The 27,665-nt window shown below is 41.2% G+C and overlaps 1 protein-coding gene across 1 annotated transcript; it reads right to left on the reverse strand.

Moving 5' to 3' along the window:
* On the reverse strand, positions 1-26,271 carry LAMP5 (lysosomal associated membrane protein family member 5). The gene is made up of 9 exons (XM_007539579.3): positions 26,184-26,271; positions 25,338-25,449; positions 24,628-24,713; positions 18,669-19,121; positions 17,918-18,090; positions 17,415-17,546; positions 17,184-17,289; positions 15,724-15,912; positions 1-892 (listed from the first exon to the last, which is right to left on the reverse strand). Exons 1-9 carry the CDS (start codon positions 26,269-26,271, stop codon positions 714-716), a joined length of 1,518 nt encoding a protein of 505 aa, XP_007539641.2. The 3' UTR covers positions 1-713.
* Positions 26,272-27,665: the final 1,394 nt, after the last annotated feature.

Raw genomic sequence — 27,665 nt, forward strand, 5'->3', positions numbered from 1 at the left:
TTAGAGAGTAGTGTTTTAATTCATTTTGAAAAACAAACTCACATGGTTGACCCTTCAGGTCTCCTTATGTGGACCTAACACATTTATGAGGTCCAAACAACTCTGCATAGATACATTAAACGGGTCTTGTGCTGCAAAGTCACTGGATGCAGATAGCAGTGAAACATTCCCAAGACAATCACTAGACATGCAGAATGCCAGCCAAAAGCATGGATCACTTTCAGGGGTCTTGCCGCAGGGAGCATGAGGTTGTATTTTGTGTGCATTGACAGCTGTTTAAGGTAAGCCAGCTGTGTTCAGGGGGGGAAATCACCCCCTTACTCCTCTGAACCTAAAAAGTGTTTTCCTAAGAGAAGTTTTTTCCAAACCCTAAATTTTGGAGCTAGATATCCCTCCAAGTAGTATGTGTTGCTTGTGAGAGAGTTAAAGGCAAGTCTGGAATTCTTGGTTGAGAGCTTGAAAGCTGGTTGGCTCCCTCCCTCCCACTCTCCAACATGGAGAGAACAACTGTCACTCAACACATGAATCCAAAAGAATTCCCCCAACCCCTGGGTTTAAGCATGGATGCAGGCCAAGCAAGCCCTTGGATACCCAGTTCAGTTGGGCTGTAGCTATGTTGGTGTATATCCCATGTAGAAGGTGGAAAAGTGCTTTTGATTCTCTAACTGATCCAGCTGTGGAGGGGGGCTTCGGGGCTGCTTGGCTAGTGACCCTTAACCCATGTGCTTATATTGGGACCGGTCCCTGGGGATCTGCACCTGGTTGGCAGTCATTTTGTGGTGCACATGGTAAATCGCCAGAGTCACCACAATGACAAGACCCAAAATGAGCCCCAAAATCAGAGGCAATGTTTCCTCCAACTGCTCCTGCTCATCCACTGGGCATTTATGCTCTGAAATGAGAAAAAAGAAGAAAAGCTGTGAGATTCTGTCAAAATATTCTGAATCATATCAGAGCTAAAATGATTTTAGTAGTTATGGAAAGATTTCTCAAAGAACCTTTAGGGAAGGAGACACATTTTATTTAGAGTCACTATTTCTTCATATGAACTCAAGGGCCCCACTTAAGTAATCAAAACACATCACTTAAGTAGGGCAATACTCAGTTATCACATGTACAGCCGATGTGAACAAAACATCCAGATGATTTAACTTTTCAGAGCTTTGACATTAGACATAGCAAATTACCTCTCTCTCACTCTCGCCCTTTGTAGTACAGAGACTTCCACACAGGTTTCACAGCTTCTGGGGCAATTTTCTTATTCTTTTCATTTTTAATAAAGAGGGAGAGATAGAGATATGGAGAGCTCCCACTTCCCTGCTCCCTGCGCTAATAAAAATTCACCTCATGCTCCCAAATTATACCATGAGTCCTACTGGGTGACTCCCCACAGCTGACATCTTTTTTTAAAATTCCTTACTAAATAAAACCATTTATAATTTTTTATCATTTGCTTAATGAGAACAAAAAGTTCAGAGTACCTCTCTACTTTGTACACTGCCAAGGATCAAAGATGGTATACTAATCCTGTGCTCTACCCATTAAGAAACATACTTCAGTTTCCCAATGTAGTTTTGATTGTTGGATTCTCATTTTTACTGATGTATAATGTACACAGAGAGAACTGAGACAAATACACAACTTTCAAAAAAGACTAAAAATACCATGTGTTGACAAAGATAAGGAGCAATTAGAGCTCACATAGGGACAGTGTGAAACCACACAACCACTTTATAAAAAAGTTAGTTGTTTCTAAGAAAGAAAATATACATCAACTTGAAAACCCAGTATTTCATTCCAACGTATTTACTTTCAAGAAAATGAAGTTATATGGCTATAAAAAGACTAGAACAAGTCCAGAGAAACTTTACTCAGAGTTTAACTATCCATCAAAGTGAAATGGGTAAGTTGGGATATTAATACAATAGGATACTAGCCAACAATAAAAAGAAATACATTATGATGACATGAAATGGATGAATCTTAAAAGTATGATATTGAGTAAAACTGTCAGACACTGAAGAATGCATATTGTGTGATCCATTTACATCAAGTTCAAAAGATGGTTAAAAATGTGTAATTACTGAAAAGTACATACATCTAGAAAATAATGATACAAGGACACTTTCGTTGTGATATATATACATATATATATATATATATATATATATTTTTTTTTTTTTTTTTTTTTTTTTTTTTTTTTTACAGGTACATAGTTGCAAGTATAAGTGAAAACACGCCAGAGGCTGGATGGTGGTACACCTGGTAAAGCACACACTAACAAGCTTGAGGACCTGGATTCAAGTCCCCATCCTCACCTGCAAGAGGAAGTTTCAAAAGTGGTAGAGCAGTCTCTCTACCCTCTCTCTCTCTTGTTTATTCATCAATTACTGGTAGAGAGAGAAACTGAGATGGAAGGGGGAAGAGAGGGCAAGAAAAAGTGAGACACTTCCTTTCTACTTCTGTTTGTATCTTACTGTCAATCAAAAAGAAAGAAAAAGCCACAGGGAATGGTGGAGCCATATGCACAATAAGCAGAGAGGTAAACTTGATGGCAAAAGAAAAATGTTTGATTAAAAATACAACTGAATACTTTTATTTGTGCGTTTAATATATGTAAATCAGATTGCAGTTTTTAAAAAGAAGGTGTAGAGCTTGAAGAATCTCACAAACACCACGTGAAACCAGCACCTAGATTGAGAAACCAAACATGTCAGGATTGATTCCATTTTTACCTCCTAAAGTTCAAGACAAGTCAATAACTCCATATTTTTTTTACATAAACCTCGAAAAACTAATTTTATTTTATTTTATTATTGGATTGAGACAGAGAGAAATTGAGAAGGGAGGGGAGATAGGGAAAGAAACAGAGATACACCTGCAGCCTTGCTTCATGACTTGTGAGGCTTTCCCCTTAAAGGTGGGGGCCAGACACTTAAACCTAGGACCCTGAGCACTGTAATGTGAGCACTTAACTAGATGCAGCACCACCCAGCGCAAAAAAATTTTTTCTAATTTTAGAAAACTGAGTGAGCAGAAGCTTTGTAAACTTGACTATAACCACATTCCTAGGAACCAGCATTGGTTGGCTCTGTTCCATTTGTTTCTTAAGAGCTAACAGTGAGTTTATTGTTGTGCTTTCATCAAACTTATACTCTGAACTACAAGAAATAATTAGATTTCTCCTTGTAAAGACTAAGTTTGAACTCAGATGACCCAGAAAACATTTATTAAGAATTTACACACCACACACACACACACACACACACACACACACACACACACAGTTTTTTTTTTTTTTTAACGTGAAAGAGTAGATACAGAGGGAAAGATACTGAGAGAGAAAGAGACCAGAGCACTGCTCAGTTCTGGTTTATTGTGGTGCTGGGGATTGAACCTGGAACCTCAAAGCCCCAGGCTCAAAAAAAGGCTTTTGCATAACCATTATGCAGTCTCCCCAACCCTTATTAAGTATTTACTAAAGCAGATGAAGTTTGAGCCCAGAAGTCTTTTCTTTCTAATAATAGCAATTAGAAAATTGCTTGCAGATGTACATTTGTGACTCCTAAATTAACCTGAAACTCTAGATACCAAGATCTTTTCATTTAATCTCCATATCAACTCTGAGGTAAATACAGTGGACCCTTGAATAATACAGTTAACCTGGTGGGTCCACTTACCAGTGAATTTTTATTTTTTTATTTCATTTTTTAAAATTTTGTTTTTATTTGATAACCCTGCTGCCAGGGTTATAGTTGGGGCTCAGTGCCTGAACAGGGAATCTATTACTCCTGGCAGCCTTCCCCTCTCCTGTCTTGGTGGGGAGGGAGTTGGTGGGTTGTTCTTTCTCACTTTATTTTTATTGCCACTAGGGTTATCACTGTGGCATTGTTCTAGCTTGATAAATCCACCACTTCCAGTGGCCATTTTTTACCTTTTCTTTTTTCCCCTTTCTATTTTATTTAATAGGATAGCAAAATTGAGAGGGGTGGGGGAGGTAATGAGGGAGAGAGACAAAGAGACACCTACAAACCTGCTTCACCACTCATGAAGCTTTCCTCGGCAGGCAGGGAGCAGGGACTCAAACTCAGGTCCTTGCACCGTAACATGTGAACTCAATCAGGTTCACCACGTCACTGACCAGTCCCTGTTTTATATTTATTTATTTTCTTCTTTTTTTTTTTTTTTTTTGCCTCCAGGGTTATCACTGGGCTTCCATGCCTGCACCACAAATCTATTGCTCCTACTGGAGGCACTTTTTCCCATTTTTTGTTGCCCTTGTTATTGTTATTATTATTGTTGTTGTTATTACTGTTGGATAGGACAGAGAGAAATTGAGAGGAGGGGAAAACAGAATGGAGGAGAGAAAAATAGACACCCGTAGACCTGCTTCACCACTTGTGAAGCGACCCCTCCACACCATCACAGGTGGGGAGCCAGGAGCTGGAACCAAGATCCTCACCTATATCCATGAGCTTCACACCATGTGCACTTAACCCAGTAAGCTACCATCCCTCCCTTTTTTGTTGGAGATCTGTGGTTCAGCATTTAAGACAATCAGTTGAGTCAGAATCTGCAGCTATAGAAGGATGACTGATAGTGGGACTCAAAACTACATAAAGATCTAACCCCAAGTTATTCAAGGGTCAACTGTGCTGCTAGTAGAACCATTTTTATTTCGTTCTTTTCATTTAATTTACTTAATGTTATCTTATTAATAATTTAATAACGGTCTACACGATTCTAACATTACAAGGATAGAATTTCACACCTCACCCAACACCAAAATTCTGTGCCCACCCCTACCCCCCATAGCTACCACAGTTCTCACAAATTCCAAAAGACAGTTTGATTACATTTTCTGCCATTCTTTCTATTATTTATTGATTTTTGCAAGTTCACGTGTTTTAATTATCTGTGCTCTTCATCTGAATGAAATCACCTGGGAGTTTAGATGCCTCCCCCACACACACACACACACACAGAAACTAGAGCAGAAAGAGGCCTAAAAAATGTAAAAGAAAGTCTGAATTGAACTAGTTTTTGTTGTTGTTTTTCCCAGAACATTGCATAGCTCTTGTTTAGGGTGTTATATGGAGATTAACCCTGGGAATTCAACGCCTCAGGCGTGAATTAATTAGCATAATCATTGTGTTATCTCCCCCACCCTCAATTTAAACAGTTTAACTCCATGGGGTAATTAACTGCTACAGCTGCTAAGCACTCCGCCTCAGTTTCCAGCTCAGTTCAGTACTGGGCCAGTAGCAGAGGTGAACTACAGACATTCAAAGGTAGTGAGTGGTCTGTGGCTCTCATACAGGAAATAAGCTGAATTCGGTTTTTGAAATTTCAGTGAGACAAATAGTGCACAGGGACAATTTGAGGAATGACAAATGTACCAAACTTTCTTGACTGTGGTGATGTATTCTTTTTTTTTTTCTCAATCAGAGTTACCCAGCCTACTCAATTCCTTCATTTCCTGGCAGTCTTTTTTTTTTTTTTTCTAGATATAGGGTCAGAGACAGAGGAAGAGAGAAAAGAGACACCATAGCACTGTTCCATTACTTATGAAGTCTCCCCAGGACATGTACTCCCGGAGGGTAGCCAGGGGCTTGAACCCAGGTCCTCAAACATGGCAAAATGTACACTCCATAGTATGAACCATCACTTGGTTCCGTGGTGATGTATTCTTAAGCTAGTATTTATCAAATCAAGTACTTGAATATGTGCATTTTGTTGGATTTCATTTTTTAAAAATTTTTATTTATTATTGGATAGTAACAGAGAGAAATTGAGGTGGGAGAAGGAGATAGAGAAGGAGAGAGACAGATACCTGCAGCCTTGCTTCACCACTCATGAAGCTTTCCCCCTGCAAGTGGGGAGCAGGGGCTTGAACCTGAGTCCTCGCACACCATAATGTGAGTGCTTAACCAGGTGTCCCACCACCTGTCCCCCTGTTGGATTTCATTTAACACCAGAATAAATGTTTTTAATCTGAAAAAAAAAATTAATAGGCCTTTTAAAAAGATATTTTGACAAACCTTAGGGAATTCTTAAGGACCTACTAGCACTGATTGAACCTCTTTACTACAGCCAGAGAGATTGAAAAGAATAATAGAAGGCTTTTCTTTTTTATTATTTGATTCCATTCTAATTGAGTCCCACACTTGAGTATCAGCTTGCCAATAGATATACCCATTTCCTCCAGGGAAGAGACTTGTTATACATGTAGCACTAAGGCAGTCATGGACCCAGGAGCCCATAGGTAAAGGGTTGGTCTTTTTCACATAATGTCTCAATGATACTCTGAAGAATATACAATAAGTAGAAAGAATCAGGGCCTCTGAGAACAGGGATCTTGTGGAAAAAAGGCTCTTTGTTTTCCTTACAGCAACAAACTATTATCCAGTTATTGTCAACTTGGATCATTGCAGGTGCTTGGTCAATTTCATTGTGCTAGCTACAGAATCAAGCCATGATGGTCCTAAGAAACTTCTTTCAACCACACCTGAGATTATGTTAATGAGGTGAATTTTAGTAAGCCTTTGGTTCCCTAAGGATGAAGTTGATTACTTGGGGAAACCAGCAATGCCACTAGGGGACTGGAAGTTTCAGCCTCATTTTCCAAATTTCTGGAGAGGGGAAAGAGACAAGAGATTGAGTTTAACTGCCAATTGTGACTATTACTATGCAATGAAATCCCTATAAAAATAAATCAACAGGAGAGGTAAAGCAGTGGCACACCTGGTTAAACACACACACACACACACACACACACACACACACTACTGTGCACAAGGACCCAGGTTCCAGCCAAAGTTATGTAGAAATTTTTTTTTATTCTGAGCATGTAATAAATTATCCTTCATCCTACTCTTCAATTAAAGACAGTGTCAGAAGCTATTGACAGCAGAGTAATAGTTTTGTGCCACTGTGATGAAGCAATAGACAATTTCTCAGAATAATGCTTACAAAATAAATCCACAGGGGGCCAGGCACCAAGGCACCAGGTTAAGTGCAAGGATCCTGGTTAGAACCCCCAGCACCCCACCTGTAGGGGGGTTACTTCACAAGCAGTGAAGCAGATCTGCAGTTGTCTGTCTTTCTCTCCCCCTGTCTTCCTCTCTTCTCTCAGTTTCTCTCTGTCCTATCCTATAACAAAATGGAAAAGATGGCCTCCAGGAGCTGTGGATTTGTAGTTTTGGCACCGAGGCCCAGCAATAACTCTAGAAACAAAAAAAGAAAAATAATAATAATAAAATAAAATAAACCCACAAAAATAGAATATACAAGGATACAAATGAAGCACACTGAAATTCAACTGTCAAAGTATTTTTAAATAATGTGGGATACACGTTTATTGTTACATATGTAAACTTACTGAAAGTGAGTAGGAAGTATAATGTTACCTTATAAAAATCTACAAAAACTGATGTGCTATTAAATGGTCTATGATTTCTATTTATGACAAAATTACAGATCCTGCTAATACTACTGTGGCTTGTATTTACCTTCATTTATAATGGAGGAAATTCAAAATTAGTGGAAAATAAAGACGTAATACAGTCTCACTGAAATTGATAAATACCCCAAGTTCCACCCCAAACAAACAGTTAAAAATCCTCTGCAATAGACTTCACCCATTATCATGTGCAAGAACCCAGGTTCAAGGCCCTGGGGAAGCTTCACAAGAGGTGAAATAGTGATTCATGTGTATTTTTCTCTCTTCCTTTCTATCTTCCTTTTCCCTCTCAATTTTTCTCTTTCTCTGTCCAAAAAAAGAAGATAAAAAATGTTCGCAAAGAGTGGTGAATTTGTGGTACAGGCACCAAACCCCCAGCAATAAATAACCCTAGCGACAATAAAACTATCTTTTCTATATCTTCTACAGCTTATATATTTATATAATTTGTATATGATTGTGCAACCCATATCTGCCAGAGAGAAGAATAACAATTGGCTTAGCTCAATTAATCATCTAGTTATGAACACTCTGAGATAACTAATTTCTTGTCTACCTCATCAGTTCTTGGGGCCCCTCATGCCTTTGCCTTGACTGGACTCAGTGCTCTAGAGTACACAGAACAGGCACCCAAGATAGCCTACGCCTGGAAAAGGCAACAATAGCCTAGTCATTGGGAAGAATCATACGAATACAGATCAGACAACAAAGGAGTAATTTGTTGTCAGTAGTGATAATATTGCCATGGCCGGTGCGCCGCTATGTTCCATCGCTGGGGAGCCAGAGACGACCCGTACTGCCCCTGCGGCTCCAGACAGACTATGACCCACATAGTCAACGACTGCCACCTCTCCAGATTCAAAGGAGGTCTCGAGGCTTTGCATCAGGCTCAACCTGATGCTGTTGACTGGCTACGGAAGAAGGGCAAATGCTAGAAGAAGTGATAATATAGGCAGTGGGCTAAGATGCAAGGCTGTCTACTTTCTCCAGCGCTGCCAGGGAGTGTTTCTGGAAGAGGGCAAGTCTTTTGCTGGATGTCCTTCCTCCCACTAAGTGATGGGGCAGCTAGAGAGAGAGGTTTACATTTCTTTCCTGTTTTCTTTGGTCTAGCTCTAAACTCTAGTAGCCTCAGTAAAATGCATCTTGTATATACAGAAGTTGCTTAAAATTAGTGAGATAGGAGATCTTTCACTAGAGACAAGACGACACCCTTACCAATAGAAACACTAGAGATTGAAAAGTAAGAAAGTGGGTGGGGTTATAGAATAATGGTTATGCAAAGAGACTTTCATGCTTGAGGTGCTTACGTCCCAGGTTCAATCCCCCACACTGCTGTAAGCTAGAACTAAACAGTGCTCTGGTAAAAAAAAAAAAAAAAAAAAAAAAAAGATAACAAAAGCTAATGTGGGCTGATGTCTCCTTGAAATGGGAAAAAAAAAATTCCTATTAAACTATAAGCACTACCAGGGCAAGGAAATTATATGAGTCCTTAGGTGTAATGGACATGAATTATTATGTCTGGTTCTTTTACACCATTGAAAAATCATCAATCCCAACATTCCAGTGAGTGCTGCTGACAAAGCAGGTTGGAAACCTCAGAGTCATTGCCTCATCCTAGAGGCCATCAGTCATGTATGCGAGGCTGCAGGCAAATGCAGTTTCTCTAGCCCTCAGATGGGATGACTGAGGCACAGTTAGTCTCCTCCACTAAAGGGACCATAGTGTTTAGTCCCAAGTGCCCAGTGACTTACCACCTACTCACTGGCACATCTGCACTAGCTGCCTTGGTTTCCACTCACCTACCAGTGTTTCTAGAGTCGCCTTCTAAATGAACAACTTGCATTTGCATACTAGCATAAGATCTTGAGGAATCCAGCCTGAAAACACCAGATACCAAGACAGTACTAGTAGCAAATCACTCTAAGATGACTAAATAGATGGCTGAAGGCTGGAGTTCTCTACTTTCTAGCCTTCAACCCAATTCTCAGTAGCGTTAACAACAGTATTGCTCAGCTCTAGATGCTGACTCAGGTGGCCCTGGGAGACAACTTTCTGGGTTCAGAGTTGCCAAGTAACCACAAGCATACACAGGCTCTAGACCAACATCAGCACTTCCTTCCTGTGTTTGTGATGGCGCAGCTAGTCACAGGGGTCTGGCTTATAGAAAAAGGGCACACATTCATTTCCATGAAAATACATAAATCAACAGATCCAGGCAAAACACAGACAGGCAACATCATCTCCCAATCATGTTGTTAGGAACAATAGCAAAATGCTCATGAATCCAAGGCATTTAAAACCATTCTAGGGAGTTGGGTGGTAGCACAGTGGGCTAAACGCAGGTGGTGCAAAAAAAAAAAAAAAAAAAGGAAATGGACCGACCTACCTGGGTAAGTATCCCAGTTCAAGCCTTCACAAGGGGTGAAACAGGTCTGCAGGTGTCTGTCTTTCTCTTCCCCTCCTCTCTCTCTTCTCTCCATTTCTATCTGTCCTATCCAACAACGATGACATCAATAACAACAACAATAAAACAACAAGGGCAACAAAAGGGAATAAATAAATGAAAAAAAAATTCTAAGGACACTTCCTGCATTCACATGGATATGTAATTGTTCAGCAGAAGAAGCTGATGTTCTGAAAGGCTAAGAGCACATATAATACCCAAAGAAGACAGGTCCTTGTCCCAGTCCTGAAGGTGACTGAAAACAAGCCTTCACCAATAATTTCCATTCTGGAGCCTGAGTTTCTCAGTGGTACATAGGCATTTTTATGGGTTGGTCTGTTATCATCATCTCCTCCTCCTCCCCCCCCCAAGAATTTTAAAGAGGCCAACCTATATGTGGTGTTAACACCTACTAAATGCTCATTAAACTTGAATAAAGGGGAACCAAGATGAGCTTTTGCCTTTCATCTTTCTTTTAATTCAAGCCATTAATGTACTCAAAATGATTTGCTTCCTCTTTTTCTTCCCTTACTCCTTATTCCATCAAAGAAATTTCTCAGGACACTCAAAGGGACACACTACAGATTAATTGTGGGAGACCAAGTTCATTAGTTTCAACTAAGAAACATAAGGTATACACCATCTACAGGGTAATATTGAGAGTTGTCATACAGAGCATTACTTATATAAATGGGCCAACATGGCCTCCTTGTATGAGTCTCTCAGTTATTAATTAATTAATTAGTTAATTAATTAATTTTAATGGTAGGCTGATTTCTGTTAGCTCAAAAGCCTACTGTCTCCAACCTCATTTTTTTCTACACAACAAATGATTTACAGAATAGCTCAAACAAGTACATTTTAGCCACTTAAGTGCCTATCTACTTTGTACACCAAGCCTTCAATAGCTATTCTACACTAATAAGATCTTGTATTTAATACTCTGATTAAAAAAAAAAAAGATATAATGTCTGTTAGGACGAAAATGGATGGAACAAGAAATGGTGTGCTCAGTGAAGTAAAAAGGTGAAAAACAACTGCCAGATGATTTCTCTCATGAGGAATATAAGGAATTGAAAAACATGAACATGGAAGAAAGAAAAAAAAAAAACAGCAGCCAAACTACAAACTGTCTCTAGGATTTTGTGAGAACTATGGTGGCTGGGGGGGGACGGAGGGTTTGCACAGAACTTTGGTGGTAAATTGGCCTGGATTTATACACCTGCAATTCTGATAACCTTATAAACCACTATTAAATATTTTTATGACTTGTAGTTAAAACCCTTTCCCTCCAGTGCTCTGGGAGGTGGCACAGTGACTAAAGCATTGGATTCTCAAGTGTGAGGTCCTGAGTTCAATCTCTGGCTGCACATGTACCAGAGTGATGTCTGGTTCTTTCTCTCCCTTCTATCTTTTTCATGAATAAATAAATAAAATCTTTAAAAAAAAAAAAAAAACAACCTCTCCCTCCAGTCACTACTGCCCCTCAGAGGTTTCTAATCAAGAGATGTCCTTTCTTCATCTGAGTGAAATCACTTGCACAGGGAAGACCCCCCCCACACACACACACACATCTTCGTAGAGAATTCCCTTATGATCTCCTAAACTTATAAATGGTGGTCCTTTGGTATCTTAAGTCTCTCTCTCTTTACAGTCCCGTATTTTGAAGGGCTTCCCTTCTCAAACAATCCTCTGTAAGCAACAGCGAGGGCACCTCATTGTCAAATCCTTTTCCTTGATTAACTCTAAATCCCTAGAACCACCTATACTAGTGTATGGACGTGTGACATCACTGAGGAGCTTTCTAGAAAGGAAGCATCTTGAAACTCAAACCCAGACCTAGGGGACCAGAATATTCATGTTAACAAGATCACCTGCCTGGTGGCGGCACACTTGGTAGAGTGCACATGTTTACTCAAGCCCCAGATCCCACCTGTAGGGGGAAAACTTCCCAAGCAGCACAGCATGCTACATGCAACTCTTTCTCTTTCTCATCTATCTTCTATTTCCCTCTCCATTTCTGTCTCTAAACAATAAATATTTTTTCTTTTTTTTTTTTTTTACCTAAATAGTCTTTAATTTTTTTTTTTTAAGAATTTATTTATTCATGAGAAAGATAGGCAGAGAGAGAAAGAACCAGACATCACTCTGGTACATGTGCTGCTGGGGACTGAACCTGGAACCTCATGGTTGAGAATCCAGTGCCCCATCCACTGTGCCACCACCCGGAGCACTGTTCTTTAATTTTTTAAATTTATCTATTACTGGACAGAGACAGAAATTGAGGGGAGGGGGAAGTAGAGAGGGAGACACGGGCCAGGCAGAGGTGCACCTGGTTAATGCACACGTAACAGAGTTCTGTACATTAAAGATGGAAACCCCCTATTTCTGCTGTTCTTAGCCCCTGAAAGAGTCCACTAATGCATTTCATGAACATTTCCTAGCTTTCCTCAGGATCCATTAAGGAGACAGGGGCAAAGCTGCAGACAACTACCTTACAGAGAGTATAGATTCTCTTTGCCTTTATACCATCACTGAAAGGGAAGAAAATGTGAAAAACACCAGAGGAAGTCAGATACTATTTCATTTATCTGAGAGGGAAGAGGAAAAAGGGAGGACACTCAGAAGTAGTAATAGGTATAGGTATGACTTAGAAAGGAAGTTAAGGCAAGACTACAGAAGTGAATAAAAATAGGCAAAAATGTGTGTGTGTGTGTGTGTGTGTGTGTGTGTGTGTGTGTGTGTGTGTGTGTGTGTGTAGATAGATCTGTTACTTTGGGAGAATTATTGAAGTTTCTGCTGGAAGGGGATAGGGACACAGAACTCTAGTGGTGGGAATGATGTGGAACTATATCCCTATTATAATTTTGTAAATCTCTAATACATTTTTTTAAAGGGAGTGTAGATTTTTTGTTGGTCATGCTGGATCATGATTATGCTCTAAACATATGCTTGTGACTGAGCCCACATATGCACTCCTGCAGTGGGTGCACAGATATCTACACAGATACCACCTCCAACATATAGTCACACTTCACATAATACATAATACATAATACATAATACATCCAGAGCTTCCTAAGCATCTATTCTGAGACTACGGACCAGTGAAGGTCCTCCTGGAAAGGTACCCCAAACAGAATTATTCCAGATTCTACAAAAAAGAAAAAAGAAAAAAAAAAAAGGATCTCTTAGAAAACACAGTGGGAGGCAGGTGCTGAGGAGGCACAGATAGGAGGAGTCAGGAACAAAAGCACTTCAGTCACACAAAGGCAATTCGATTTAGTGAGTGATTCTGAATGGGGCTTACCACCTCCTGGGAGCCTCAAGGCTTGAGCCCCAGGGTACTATACTGGAGAGAACATCCTAATTATTATTACCCAGAAAAGGAGACAAGCACAATTTCCTTGTGCTTAATATATCTGCATTTAGGAAGTTATGTGCCTGCAAACTTTAAATCGCAATAATCACTGCTGTCTAGGACCAGGAAGTGAACGAACATAAACTGTTTTTCAAATAGAAAACTGAGCCATGAACTTTACCTATTTTAAAGTGGCTATCTTCTTTATTATACTGTTTATAGTCCCAAACATCTAGATTTGCTTTTTCAGCCCATACACAACAACAACACTAAGTAACAATTTAGGAGGAACCCAAAATGGCTTAGACTGAAGTTGTGGTAAGAAACTAATAAATGCAGAGGTTATAGCACAAGTACCACCAAGAAACAAGGATATGAGCAGCAAAAGTCAAAGAGCAACTGGAGAATAATCAAAGTACCCATGTAAACTCAAAAGTATCTATGGTAGGAGCTCTGAAAATTGATACTATCCAGCCCAATACTTTCATGGTGAATTCTTGGTCATCAATAATCATAAACCAAATTACACTTAAAATGACAGTTTATTTTATAAATAATGCATCATCAAACGGATCTTTTAATATGCTAAGCTTTTGACACATAGTGTAGTTTCAATGTCATAGAAAATATAATAAAAGGGGCCAGGCAGCGGCACACCTGGTTAAGCGCACACATTACAGTGTGCAAGGACCTGAGTTCAAGCCCTGGTCCCCACCTGCAGGGCTACAGGCGTCTTTCTGTTTCTTCTGTCTCTATCTCCTCCTCCCCTCTTGATTTCTGGCTATGTCAATCCAATAAATAAATAAAGATTTTTTTAAAAATTGAACAAAAAAATTTTTAAAAGAACAATTAAAAAAAGAAAGTACAGTACCTATTCTCCATCCATGAGAATAGATCAGATTACCACTGCTCCCCTAAATATATTAAATTCTGATTTGACTAACACTCAAGCATTTGTAAGACTCTATTAATTGAGTCCACAGTTTAGGAATATCCATTTGGCCAAAGTTAACTGGACATGTTCCAAATACTCTATTAAATGTTATATATGGAAGATCAAGAACCAGGCAGTTCATTTTGCATAGAGGCATTTAACTCAGAAACTCACAAAAACCTTCTGAATTATCATAGAGGTGAAAGATTCTATTCATTTTTGTTTGAGTGGGAGGGGCCTTGTGTGAAAGTGAAATTCCTAGGGAAATTATCTGAGTGCTGGAGAGGGAATCCCCAATAATCTGCATATTAAAGCAATCCCAAGAGCAAGGAAAGGCACCCATAAAGCAATTAGAATCTTTATTTGTTTATTTATTTATTTATTTATTGCCACCAGGATTACTGTTGGGGTTCAGTGCCTACAAAGTGAGTCCATTACTTTTTTTCCTACTTTTTAAAAATTTGATACTGAGAAGGAATATGGAAAGAGAGGGAGAAAGAGAACTGGAGAGGGGGACCAAAGGCTTGAAGCCTGCTCCTCAAGCATGGTAAGATGTGTGCTTTCCTGGTTGTGCTACCACCTGGCCCTTTGTTAAAAACAAGAAGTAAACAAAATATCAAATTATCTTTAACAATCTCCTTCAGGCAAGAGAGAACAAATTAAGGAATTCTCTTACCCCACACTTGCCCAATATAAATGTTGCTAGACTCAAACATATGCAAAAATGCAGATTCCCTTTGCACCCTTGCACCTTTGTGCATGGTAAGACATAAGAGAACAAAATAGTGTGTATAGCTGAATTTGTCCCAGTTGTATCCTACCTGATCTTTTTCAGTAGCTTGAAGAGATTCAGAAGATGCCTCCACAAAAGATGCCTTCCAGAAAAGATCAGGAAGAGTTACCTTCTCTAGTCCCCATGGTAAGTAGCCATTGAAAGCAAACCTTTGTATACCTCTCTGTGACCTATACCTTGCACATGTCTACATGCACATGCACACACAAACACTTATTGAATTCTGGTCACATAAACACTTAAATTCAAAGCTGGAAATGTCTAAGAAAACATAGAAAAACAGAAGACCCTTCACTGACCAATGACTCTTTGGATAACAAATTACTTGAGCTTTTTAGCTGTTTTTACAGTTACTAACAAGCCATTTTTCTTACTGTGGTGAAAGAAGAAAGGGGGAGATGAAATTAAGGAAGGGGTGAGAAAGGCAGAACAAAGAAAGGGATAAGAGAAGGGAAGGAGAAAGACATAAAAAGGGAATTAGGTGAAGGAGCATAGGAGAGAAGGAAGAAAGAAGAAAGTCATTGAAGAAAGTTGATACAACTCAGCTTACTGCATTTAGTCTTTGCAAACTATCAGAGAGAGAGAGAGAGAGAGAGAGAGGTAGTGTCATGTCAGACTAGAGAAAGGAAAGTACCCAAGTTGTAATAGTCTGGCACCCCTTCCACATCCATCCTAAAGTTAGCTTTCCCTCTCTTCTTCTGCTCTTCTCCTGCCTTCCTCACAAACCTACCTTCACTGAAGACAAAGTCAGAGATGATGTCAAAGGGCTGGATATGAACTGAAGACAGAATCATGGTGACTGTCTTCTGTTGATCACTGGAGGCCAGTGAAATGGTTTGCTGTGCTTGACACTCATAGGACTTCCCAGCTGGGGTGACCAAGGCAGAGAGGTGGTGGGAATTGGCAGTGTGCTTTCCAGCTGCAGGGAAGACCCAAAACAGTGGTTAGGACTGCTCACCAGAAGAATCCTCTCTGCTGCTAAACATATGTGCTCCTGCTGCCAGAGTTCCAGACCCCTTCTTGTTCATTGTGTTGCTCTCTGATATCCATAGCATGATAATGGAGGACAAACACAACCATTCACTAATGGGCAGGGCCTCCTAAAATATTGATTTGGTATTTCCTGTTGAAAGAGGAGAGTGATACCAAAACCCCCATCATTCCTATCATATGAAAGTCTAACCATAGAACGTCCAAAGTCCCATAAAGAATAAAATGCCTTGCTCAACAAGCAAAGTCTGACAGATTAACTTTGTTCTGGGCAGGCGCCCTTGACACCATTTCACACACATATACCCTTTGTTCCGTTTTCTTTCTTTTCTGGCTTAAGGTTTTTGTTAGTTTTGTTCTGGGTGTGCATGTGGTCTAATTTACTGGAGGCAGAGGTAGTAAAGTGGGAGAGGGATAAATTTGATGAAGAGAAGAAAATGTTCTTTTTACAGCCACAATAATTAGTGAAACAGAAAAGATACACACACACTCACACCTTCTTTTCAGTAATAAAAAAAAAATCCCCCCCCCAATTTTTTTAATCCACCTCAAGTGTGAAGTGATGAAAAGCATCATTGTAATGTAATTTGCGAAATACATAAGGAATTTAAATGTGATTTTCGGTGCTAGCAAAGATGAGCATTGTCATTAAGGAGTAGCTGTCACTTTTGCCACCATATTTCTGGAGAAGCTGGGTGAGCTGCTGGAGTGGTGGGCAGGAAATGCTAATGAATTAGGACAGGATTCAGAATCTGCTCTGGGTGGCTGCAGCTGATGGCTACCATCAGTGAGGCTCCTGCCTCACATAGAGATACTGAAGATTGATTGTGTTCCCATTGGAGTTTTAGCGCATAGGAAGAAAAACAACGATGCAGAGAAGGAAAAAAAAAACTTGCCCTTCTCTGTGCTTCTTTAAAGGACATATCATGAGAAACTGCCCGCAAGCAGCTAAGGAAGGACTGGGCTCTCATCCAGGAACACACCATGGGCGGCAGGCTGGGCCTGGGCCTGGGTTTTTTGCGCATTTACCAGGCCCCAGATCACAGGACTCACCAGTACTCCCTCCAGGGTTGACGTGGCCTGTTTGTACATAGAATATACAGAGGTATTCTGCTTCTAAGGCTGTGTTACCTGCTGTGCCTGTGCTTTGGTGAGTGGGGAGTGAGGTGGGGGTCCCCAATCCTGTTGGTCTCTACTCACCATTGACTGCGGCTTTAAAATGTGTTTTTTCTGAGGAGTCATAGACAAAGTGGACTTTGCTCAGCCTCCATGTCCCCTCAGGTCCCTTGGACGTGTTCTGACTTTCCTGCCGAAAATCAGAGAAGCATCAAGCGCCCATCCCAGGGCTTTGGACTTGGAAACCCAAGGGGCTCGCCCCTGCCCACCGCCGCCCTGCACGGGCACCTCCTCCATGTGCCCCGCTGCCATTACCTTTACAAACAGCATTTTGAGCATGTAGGCACGATTCACCCAGAACACCTGCAGCTCCGACTCATTGTGGCCACAGCGGCCCTTCACCTCAGCTCCTCGGGTCAGTGAAATGTCAGCCTGTTCCGTGATCAGCTGGGAATACACACGCACCCGAACCCTCTCAGCTCGCCTGGCCCCAGTGGGGGCTGTAAAAAGCAGCGAGTCCAAACTCCCGGTTGCAAGCCTGGGCGTTCCTTTGAGCGCACTCCCAGGTCCCGGAACATGCGGTTAGATGCTCTACGTGCAGAACCCCGCCGGTAGGGAAGCAGAGTAAGGGGGTTACTTTCAAAGCAGGCAGGGAGAGCAGAAGGTGTTACAAGCCGGAACCCCCATGCAGCATTCGGGAGCAGCCTGCAGGGGCACAGAGGGAAAGGCGGGCGACCCAGGTCTTCTGAGGGAGTCGAGGGAGGGTGCCCTTGCCCCTGGAGCCCTAGGAGCAAGCTGGGAGGGAAAAGATTCCTTACATCCACATAATTGCTGGCCGATACATCATAAGGGACAATAAATTTGGCTGCAAACTCTGCCATGAGACACGTCGTCCCATTTTCCCGCACTACAAATATATCTTTTTCAGGGTTAGTGGAAAGGCCTGAGAGATTTTCCACTTCTTGTTCTGTCAGGATTCCAGCCATTGTATCTGCGGGGTGTGGGGGGAGGGGAGAGGAGAAGAAAGGAATCCTATCGGTCCAGAGCTCTGAGCACCCCAGGAGCTCAGGCACAAGAGTAGGCAGATCATTTTCTGCAGGCAGCCTTTGGAGTAACAAAGTTCCTTACCCACTAATGTAGTACCCCTTGTGAGTCATTTTTCTAGCCTGGTGCCAGCAATTTCGACTCTGTTCTTGTCCATTCATTTTTTTAAATTAAGCTTTATTAATTTGTAATCCAATTGGCCTTTTTCTTCATTTTAGGCTTTTAAACCCAGTCTTGCTTGCCAATGCCTTGACCCCCAGGAAGCACACTCTACTATCAATATTATCAATACTATCAATATTATCAATACTATCATACAGGTGTGAGGTTCCCTGGGGAATTCCCAGGCACTTCTCTACCGAGAAGACCCTTTCACACACCCCCACCTCTCCCTCCTTCACCCCTCCCCCCAAAAAAACCCCCGCAAAACTTAAGGGCCACGTTTTAACCTTAAGCTACAGGCTTTACTATGCTATTTCTGTTATTTGCAAAGCGTGCACTCTCTGTTACAAAAAGGCTACTCACGGAACAGCACTAGGAGAACTCGAAGTCTATACATGCTGAAAAGGGTTCTTTCTTGGAGATCCAGGTTCACCGTGCAACAAATAAGACCAACTGTGCTGCTGCAGAGATTGCCGAGGAGGGAATCCCTCAAAGTCGCCGCTGGAGTGAGCCGGGGTGAGCGAGGGGCGGGGGCGCGGAGAGGGAGGAGGGAGACAGGGTGCGTTCTCTGAGCTTTGACGAGGAGTAGGTTTCTGATGCCACAGTCAGAGGCGGAACTGGATTCTGCCCTCTGCCGATGAGCCGCCTTGGGTGACTGGGGAACTGTCCACTGAGAGTGCTGGAAGAAACTGGTAGCGTTGCTAGAGCAATTGTGATTTGGACTGTGTAAAGGGCCAATGAGGGGGAGTTTGGGGGGTGGTAGTGGGGTGGAGGCTAAAATTCTCCCAGAGTCTGTTTCCTGTTCTGCAACTACATCTGCAAAGATGATTCAGTCCTGAGAAATATACCAGCGTCCTCAGACTTTTTCAGTCCCTACTAGATAGATATTGTCATTATTGTTTTATCATTATCCCTATTAGATTCAGTAGATATCACATTACTGGAGTTCTGAAAACGCATCTGGATTCTGAAAAAAATACTGTACAACACAAATTGTTGCTGCTTTGGGGAAGGAGGTGGAGGAGGTAAAGGAGGAGGCAAGAATAGAGAAAGAAAATGCTATGGCAACAGTTCGCTGCATTTGGAGACATCTTCTTTTCCCAGCTCTCAATGAGCGCATGTATTTTAAGTTAAATTGAAGCCTCCTCACATGAGGGTTGTCAATCAGTGCAGTATATCCACTCAGACTTATTTTCTGTAAGCTATACTTTCTAATTGCCAGAGGACTCTGAACCATGGGTTCACCCACCCTAATATTATGTTGAGACTACTCTGACAGAAGGAATGTAAGTGGCCCCAAATTTGTGAGGATTGTCCAGGGACTCATAGAACAGCACTATTATACAGTTGTGTAAAAAACACTATTATTAACCTACAACCTCTAGCAGGATAGAAAAACAAACGCTAATAAACTAATTCCTATATGTATGGCTTTGGTAACATATTCATTTTTACCTTTATTTATTTAGTTAGTTCTATAAATTGGTCAGTTCTTTCAGCAATGAACATACAAGCTTCAGTTGTAGTGATGCCTAAATATTTCATTTCTTAAAGGTATGGTAATAAAACAAATAGTGGCATGTTAAATGTTCTCATGTGCACTGTCAAATTTGATGTCCACTTCAACCTTAAGAAAATAGGCAAAGGAAGATAAGCCTTATTGTGGTTGTGTATCCTCTCAAACTGAGCCTTAGAAATTGCATGACCTTCCCAAATGTCACAGGATCGGCTAGCAATAAAATAGAGATATCACAAACATTTAGTGTAGTAGGAATAATTTTCATTATCTTTTATATAATACACTGATTTGAAAGTGTATCATCTCTTGCTTCCCATAAAAATCTTTACTCACTGGCCAAATTACAACCTAAAATTCTCTAATTCATATTGCTGCAATATGTACAATGCCGTTTAGTTCTTAGTAATTTTATGATGTATTGGGCACAATGAATTATTCTTTCACTCAGACTTATTTCTGCATCACTAATTAGATCAATAATGATTCCAAATTTATAAAGTCATGGTTAAATTGACTTGATTTAACACTTTTGCTTTTACACTTGCATTTTTAAATTTTATCCAAGCATTTCTCAAGAACTACATACAAATTATTAAGTACAGAAGAATTGAGGCAAAAGTGTGATTGATATAAAATTGATTATCAGTGAGAATGGAAGTTGTAACATTTATGTTATAATGTGTCATGTTAGCAATTGTTATTAGCTACTTATTTTCCAATAATATTGCAGAAAAGAAGAAAATGAGACCTAAGTGGCAAGATATTTATATTCTTTCTCTTGCCAATACTTTTGCAAGGAGAACATTAGCTGGATTTCAGTCTAGGATTCACTTTTTTTTTTTTTGTAACATACATATTTTTATTTTCATCATCTAAAAAATTGGGAGCCCAGGGTATGACTGGTTAGCTAAGTGAGTCAGTGAATATAAGAATATTGATGGTGGGTACAGTGTGGCACTGTAGCTTGTAATCTTGTAGACCATTATTTAATCACTAATAAAAATTGACATAAAAATAAAATTATTCAAAACAAAACACAAATTATTTTAGTCCAAAAATGTAGTGGACATTACTTGTACTATTGAAAACTGAAAAAATAACAAAAGCTATCATATAAGTAGGAAAAAAATATATATAGATTGTAACTGTTTTGATATATTACAAAGAGCTTCATTTATGAATCATTAAAATCTCAAGTGAATTGAGAATTAAGTAAAGGGTAATTGTTTCTTCAAGGAAGTTGAATGAAGGACCGACCCCTGTATATTTGCTTTCCAGTTTGTATGGTAAAAAAATAAGAAGAGACATGAAGATATGGGGTCACCTGGCATAATGTGTGGAGAGATGTCTAGGGTAGCAAAAAATAAGCCAGCCATCCCACAGTGGGGTAGACTTAATCAAAGAAAATATCTTTTGAGAAGACAGACCTTGAAATAAGTGGACAACCTGACTTACAGAGAAATATAAGAAAGGCAATGCAAGTGGAAAGGCATGTTTTAAATAGGAGAGTCAAGACAAAAATGAAACTATTGTTTTTAAGGTTTATCAATTTGTGATAAGGAAATTAAGACCCCAGGGGCTGGTGGTTGCTCACCTGGTAGGGAACCACTTTACCATGTTCAAGGACCAACGCTCAAGCCCAACATCCCTACCTACAGTCCTACAGGGGAAATTTCAGGAGCAGTAGAGCAGTACTGCAAGTATCTCTGTCTCTTCACTCTCTGCGCTCCTATCTTTCTCTGTCCTTCACCTCTGTAAAAAAAAAAGGGAGGGGGTGGGCTGTAGTGCAACTGGTTAAGTGCAGGTAGTGCAAAGCACAAGGACTAGCTTAAGGATCCAGTTTGGAGCCCTTGGTTCCCTAACTGCAGGAGAGTCGCTTCATAGGCGTTGAAGCAGGTCTGCAGGTGTCTATCTTTCTCTCCCCCTCTCTGTCTTCCCCTCCTCTCTCCATTTCTCTCTGTCCTATCCAACAATGATGATATCACTAACAACAACAATAATAACTACAACAATAAAACAACAAGGGAAACAAAAAGGAAATAAATAAATAAATATTTGTTAATTTTTTTTTAAAAAGAGAGAGAGAGAAATGAAAGAAAAGAAAAATGGCCACTATGAGTAATGGAGTCATGCAGACACAGAGACACAGTGATAACCATAGTGGCAATAATTAAATCAATAAATAGGGATCCCAAATCAGTAATGCTTTATGGACCAATAACTCACATTCAACTTTGTTAGCTGATAATTTACCCACCCACATATGATATGTGCCAAAGAATGACACATGCAAAGCTTGTCCTTAATTAAACTATATGTTCATATTATTAGGCTGGGGAGATAGCATAATGGCTATGCAAAAAGACTTTCATGCCTGACCTACTAAAGGTCTCAGGTTCAATCCCTAGCATAAGCCAGACCTGAGTGGTGTTCTGATAAAAATAAAAATAAAATAAATAAGGAAACAAAAAACAAATTGTTAGGTGTCTGTTTCTAATTGTTTTCATTAGCAATTGACTTGTATTTGCAGGATCAACAAACAAAATCACAAAATTCTTTTTTAAATATTTATTTATTTATTCCCTTTTGTTGCCCTTGTTGCTTTATTGTTGTAGTTATTACTGATGTTGTTGTTGTTGGATAGGACAGAGAGAAATGGAGAGAAGCAGGGAAGACAGAGAGGGGGAGAGAAAGATAGACACCTGCAGACTTGCTGCGACTCCCCTGCAGATGGGGATCCTGGGGATTGAACTGGGATCCTTAAGCCACTCCTTGCTTTGCACCACCTACACTTAACCCGCTGTGCTACCGCCTGACTCCCAGATCAGAAAACTCTATGTAAAAATATACCTATGAGTTTCAAAATGGGGAAGCTCCTCTGCTGGCTGAAATTTGACTTCTTGGTGCTTCTGAATACCTTACAGTGGGTGACATGTAAAAATGCACTCTGTCAATGTTTCCTTTTTATAAATAAAAATTTTTTAAAAATGCATTCTGGCTCTGGTGTCCCCCTCCTCCAATACACACATAATGGAAGCACACATAAAAGAACAGAAGTTGGGACAAATCAATGAAACTGGACAAGATGTACACATTTGTTTAGTCAGGATTGCTTTTACCAAAACCCTTTTCTTCTGTTCAGCTTATCATAGAACAACTACATCATTTCTTTTGACCACTTCCTTTGAATAACTTTGAAGTATTTTCTAGGGCAGAAGTACTTTCAGGATAAGAATTGAAAAAAAAGAAAAGAAAAATTTAAAAAAGGATATTTTATGAACAAATTGCCAAATCCTAGAATATTCAGAAAGAATCAAGAGATTGAGTTTGGGCCTCGTAATAGATTTAACTTGGTAGAATTTCCTTCATCTTTGAATTTCATAGAGCTTTCCTGCATCTATCTTTAATGGAACAAGAGCTGCTTTTGCAATGAAGATGACAAGTAGAAGAGATACCAGGGCAATGTCCTTTTCATTGACAAAGTGTTTCATGCTAAGTTCTTAAGGAACACCCTTTTAAGAATTCACTTAAAATAAATGCCTTTACACATGAAGGAATGCCAGTAACTAACTCTAACTAAGCATATGACAAAAACAAAGTAACCGTTCCTAAGAATTCCCATAAGCAAAGAAATTATTTTCATTTTTGAAGCAGTAGTTAACTTTTTTTTTCAGCATGTTTTAAGTTAGTTTTCACTTGTTTCACTGTATACATTTTTAGGTCATGGAGTACAATCCTTTCTGCTTTCCTAGAAATGAGAATAATCTTTATTCCAGGTCAGATAACTCTTCTGTAAAAGGCAGGAATCAAATGAAAAATTTTAAAGTCCTCAAAAAAATTTTTTTTTAATCTAAGAAATAACAGTACCTCTATGGGTTTTAGATTAGCCAAGTTGGGATTGATTGAGAAATAATTTGTTACCTGAATTCTGTGCTAATGCAATTCTTTAAAATTTCTGTCATGCTATGTTGCTGGGGTTCCTTGTCTATAGTTCCTTGTGTACAAACTTTTTTAAACTGTATGAAATGATCTGCACATTATGGAAATTATCCAAGGTGGGGAAGGTGAGAGGGTAATGTGCTTGGAAGAAAGTTTCATTTTTTTGGTGCAGATTTGGAATTCTGAAATCCAGTCCTACCCCTCTTTCATTCACTCCCTGGTTATAAATTTGGGACATTTCTCTGCTTTTTATTTGTGAAAATATTACAAAAAAATGCTCCAATAACTAAGAATGTGAAAAGAAAAAGAATCTTTAGGGTAAATGAAAGATGACTGGAATGGGAAGCAACATTAGTTATGACTTTATTAGTGACAATAATAGTGACAGTTTCTAAGGGAAGTAGTTTCACTTCTTTGGCTTAAACAAGCTTTCCCTAAAATAATTCCTCCAGGACTATTGTCTTTTCATGAGTGACCTTAGCTGCAATTGATCTGAGTAATTAGTTTCTCAAGGGAAGAAAAAGCAAAAACTGAGAGCTTCATTATTAAAGCTTAATATTTAAGCGTGCAAGAAGTGTGCCTTGCAGCATTACCTTTTGGTGGCACCAAAGTTGACAGGCCTGGCTGCTGAGGGCTCCAGGATGCACAGGGTGCTTGAGCGTGGGTCTCAAGATCAGACAGGTTCTGCTGTGAAACAAGGTGCTTGCGCCTGCCTGGCTTCTGGGAGGCTGTACCCAGATTGTTGGCCCTGGAAAAGACTGGCTCCTGGAACCCAGCTTGGACTCCCTGGCACATTCGCTGAGTTGCTCCAGGTGCAGAGTTGTAAGAGAAAGCCCTGGTCACTTGCAGAGGTGAGGTACACACCAGCTCCACAGCCTAGGAAGGTAGACCACAGCGCTTTCGACAGCTGACCAAACTGCTGGACCTTTTGTGTTGGAGTATAATTACGACTAGAAAAAGAGGAAGAAAATTCCCGGCAAAGATCGTCTTGTTTCCTATGGTCTCTACTTGGAACTCCGGTGGCTCAGGAAGTCTGACAGCTCTGCACTGGGATGGGGAAGGTAGACGGGGAGACCCTGATGCTCCCCTGGGCTCCAGGCTTCTCCGTTCTTCCCCCACTGAGAGAAAAGTCGGATGATTTGGACTGGGTGTCTTGGGAGTGCCGAGGGGCGCTGAACAGGGGAGATGGAGGAAACAAGGTCCCAAAGACTTAGCCTCTTCACCCCACCCCCGCCCCTTTCTTTCTCTCTTCCCCTTGACTTTCTAAACTATTATAGCAGAATTGTATCTCAACGGAGGAAAGTACCCTAGGAGTGCCCAAAGAGTTCCAGCTTCCAGTGCAGAAGTCCGCAGGATGATGTCCATCAGGGCTGCAAGTTCGGGGTAGGGATTGTCTCAGGCCAGTTAGCCTTCTAACAGCTCCTAGGCAGAGCGAGGTTTCCCGAGTGGATAGATGATGGCAGAAAGCCGCGGAGCGCTCGGAGGGCGCGCAGATAGCAGCGCGGCTCCCCAGGGAGCCGGGGGTTTCTTGGCCGCGGCCCGGGGCAGACAGGTTAGAAGGTGGGCTGACTTACTCGACTCTAAGCGTGGATCTCGGTGGAGAGACAACTCCTGGCTCCACTGACCCGGTAGCTAGGTGCTCGGGCTGCAGCAGGCCCAGCGCTGTGCGGTTAGGATTTCGATATGCTTAGGGAGAAAAAAAAAAAAGTCTGGGGATAGAGGCCGTTGGCAGATGGCATTTTACACCCTAGGTTACAACTGGAAATAAAAACCAGTCTTCTAATGTAATGGATGTTTCTTGGAAGCGAACCCAGGGCCTGCTTAGCAGCTGGCAGTCTTCGCCCCGGGGCTGATATCATTCCCAAGGCTGCACCAGATTCTCCTACCCCATGCGGTGTGGCTCTGCATGGCTGCCACGCCCGGAAACTTGATATTTGGTCGCTTTCTCTTCCAGTCCACCTGAGAACCTAGGCCTTAAAAGCAACTTTGAAACCCTCCCTTTCTGCTGTTTCTTTCAAAATAAAAATGGCACTCAACCTTAAAATAGATGAATAGAAACACTACATTCTGCCCCCTTGCCCCATGGCTTTTCTTTTTTATATTCACAAGCAAATCTGTGGTAGCCCCATTCTTGCCCCTGCCTGTGAGAGTCCCCCAGGTTTCCCCGCCCAGGTATGCCCACGGATAGTGTCTCCCGCGCAGCAGTCCAGGCAACACCAGGCTCCAGACCCAGTCTTATTTTCTCCTCTAGGATGTTCTTTGTGTTTCTAATCCTCAGGGCCTTTTTCTTTCTTTCTTTGAGACTAAGTTGGAGCCATCACCTCACCCACAGTCCCTGAAGTCCTAAGCCAAACTAAAAGCTGCCTTGAAGCCCAGAGCACCACAACAAGCAGGAGCAACACACTCCAGTGTACTCCAACCCCTGCTGCTGCCGGAGGGGCTGAAAGCTTGGGCAGAATCCTCTCTCTGCACAGTTGTTCCCTGGTGACTTCCTGGAGGCACACCCATGAGGGATGCCTCAGCCCCCCCCCCCCCCCCCTTGCACTCAAGGACAGCTGATGGATCATCTCATTTCCTGACCTGATGGACCAGAACCTGGGGTGGAACTGGTGAGAGCTTGGGGAAATAGCCAAATTGTTATCTGGGCAGTGAAGAGGATTTGCGCACACAATTTTAGTTGTTAGTAGGAGAGCTTTGTATTCATATCTTAACACCCCCTCCCAAATCCACCCCCTTGCAAACCAGTTCACTCCGCCTGCCTAAACAAACACAGTTATTTCTTCCTTTCTTCTATTTCTGGATACTGCTGCAGCATGCGAGGTATGCTGTCAGTGAGTGCCGTGACCATTCTCTGTGGTTCAGTCTCCACCTCCTCTCAGGCCAAGGTGTCCATCTGCTTTGAGTTGTCCCTCTCTTTTTCACCCGGTGACTAGCCCTCCTAGAACAAAACAAACTACACTTGAGGGGTTGGGTAAGGGCTTAAAAGTCGCAGAGGAGTGTGAGTGTTTGTGTGTGGGTGGTTGGGGGTGGGGGGGGCTTCTCTCTGACATTCTGTGGAACTTTGCCTTGAAGGAAAAGGATAGTGTTGAGGGTAAGAGCTGCAGGGAGAAATAAGGTAGAAAGGTTGGTAGAACATGTCCTTTGAGACCTTTAATTCCTGATTGTCTGGCATTTCTTGCTATAGCAAGGCCAAAAAAACCTTGCATCTTCTCTGCTAAGGCAAGGTTATAGATGCAGTCCAGCACTCAGTTCACAGCTCAAGCACCTGTGAAAAGGAGTGAAAATCTTAGGTTGAAGCCTGAGGATGAATTTAAAGAGAGAGAGGAGACTACTTCCTGAACTGGAGAAAATATGGTCACAGGAGTTCTTGTTTTAGGTCATAAATGTGGGTTTTTCCTGTGCTAGCTGAAGGACTTTGCTCTAGGGAATTGACTTAAAGTGGACATGTGGCAGTCAGGTTTGGGAGCACAAGGTGTAAGCCCCAATAACCCCAATTTGGGTTCACACCTAGGCAAAGGACTCCTGTGCCCACCCCATCCCCCAAGTCAACACTCTGGGGAGCCAGGAAAGTGTCAAAAGGGTAAAAGCATCTCTGCAATGCACTTTCCAAATACCAAAGTGATGTTCTGAACTTTTAGCATTATCTTCACCTAGGTCTCAAAAATCTCAGGCTTCAACAGCCCTTCTGCTATAACCTGCATTCAGGTTGATTGTCTAGGGGACTTGTGAACATCTAATTGCCTAAGATCTGATCTAACTTATAGAAAATACTTGAGGGAGTTGGGTGGTAGCGCAGCAGGTTAAACGCACGTAGCACAAAGCGCAAGGACCAGCTTAAGGATCCCAGTTCAAGCCCTGGCTCCCCACCTGCAGGGAAGTTGCTTCATAGGCTGTGAAGCAGG

The sequence above is a fragment of the Erinaceus europaeus genome, chromosome 1, assembly GCF_950295315.1.
Source record: "Erinaceus europaeus chromosome 1, mEriEur2.1, whole genome shotgun sequence".
NCBI classification, from domain to species: Eukaryota; Metazoa; Chordata; class Mammalia; order Eulipotyphla; family Erinaceidae; genus Erinaceus; species Erinaceus europaeus.

What these genes read in the sequence shown, in the direction of transcription:
- LAMP5 (XM_007539579.3), bottom strand. Translation starts at nt 26,271, where the DNA reads ATGGGTGTGCCTCCAGGAAGTCACCAGGGAACAACTGTGCAGAGAGAG. An exon ending in TCAAAATGCTGTTTGTAAAG is followed by an intron (nt 17,290 to 17,414) that starts GTAATGGCAGCG and finishes GATTTTCGGCAG; the next exon opens with GAAAGTCAGAACACGTCCAA. An exon ending in TTTTAAAGCCGCAGTCAATG is followed by an intron (nt 15,913 to 17,183) that starts GTGAGTAGAGAC and finishes TCTTCCCTGCAG; the next exon opens with CTGGAAAGCACACTGCCAAT.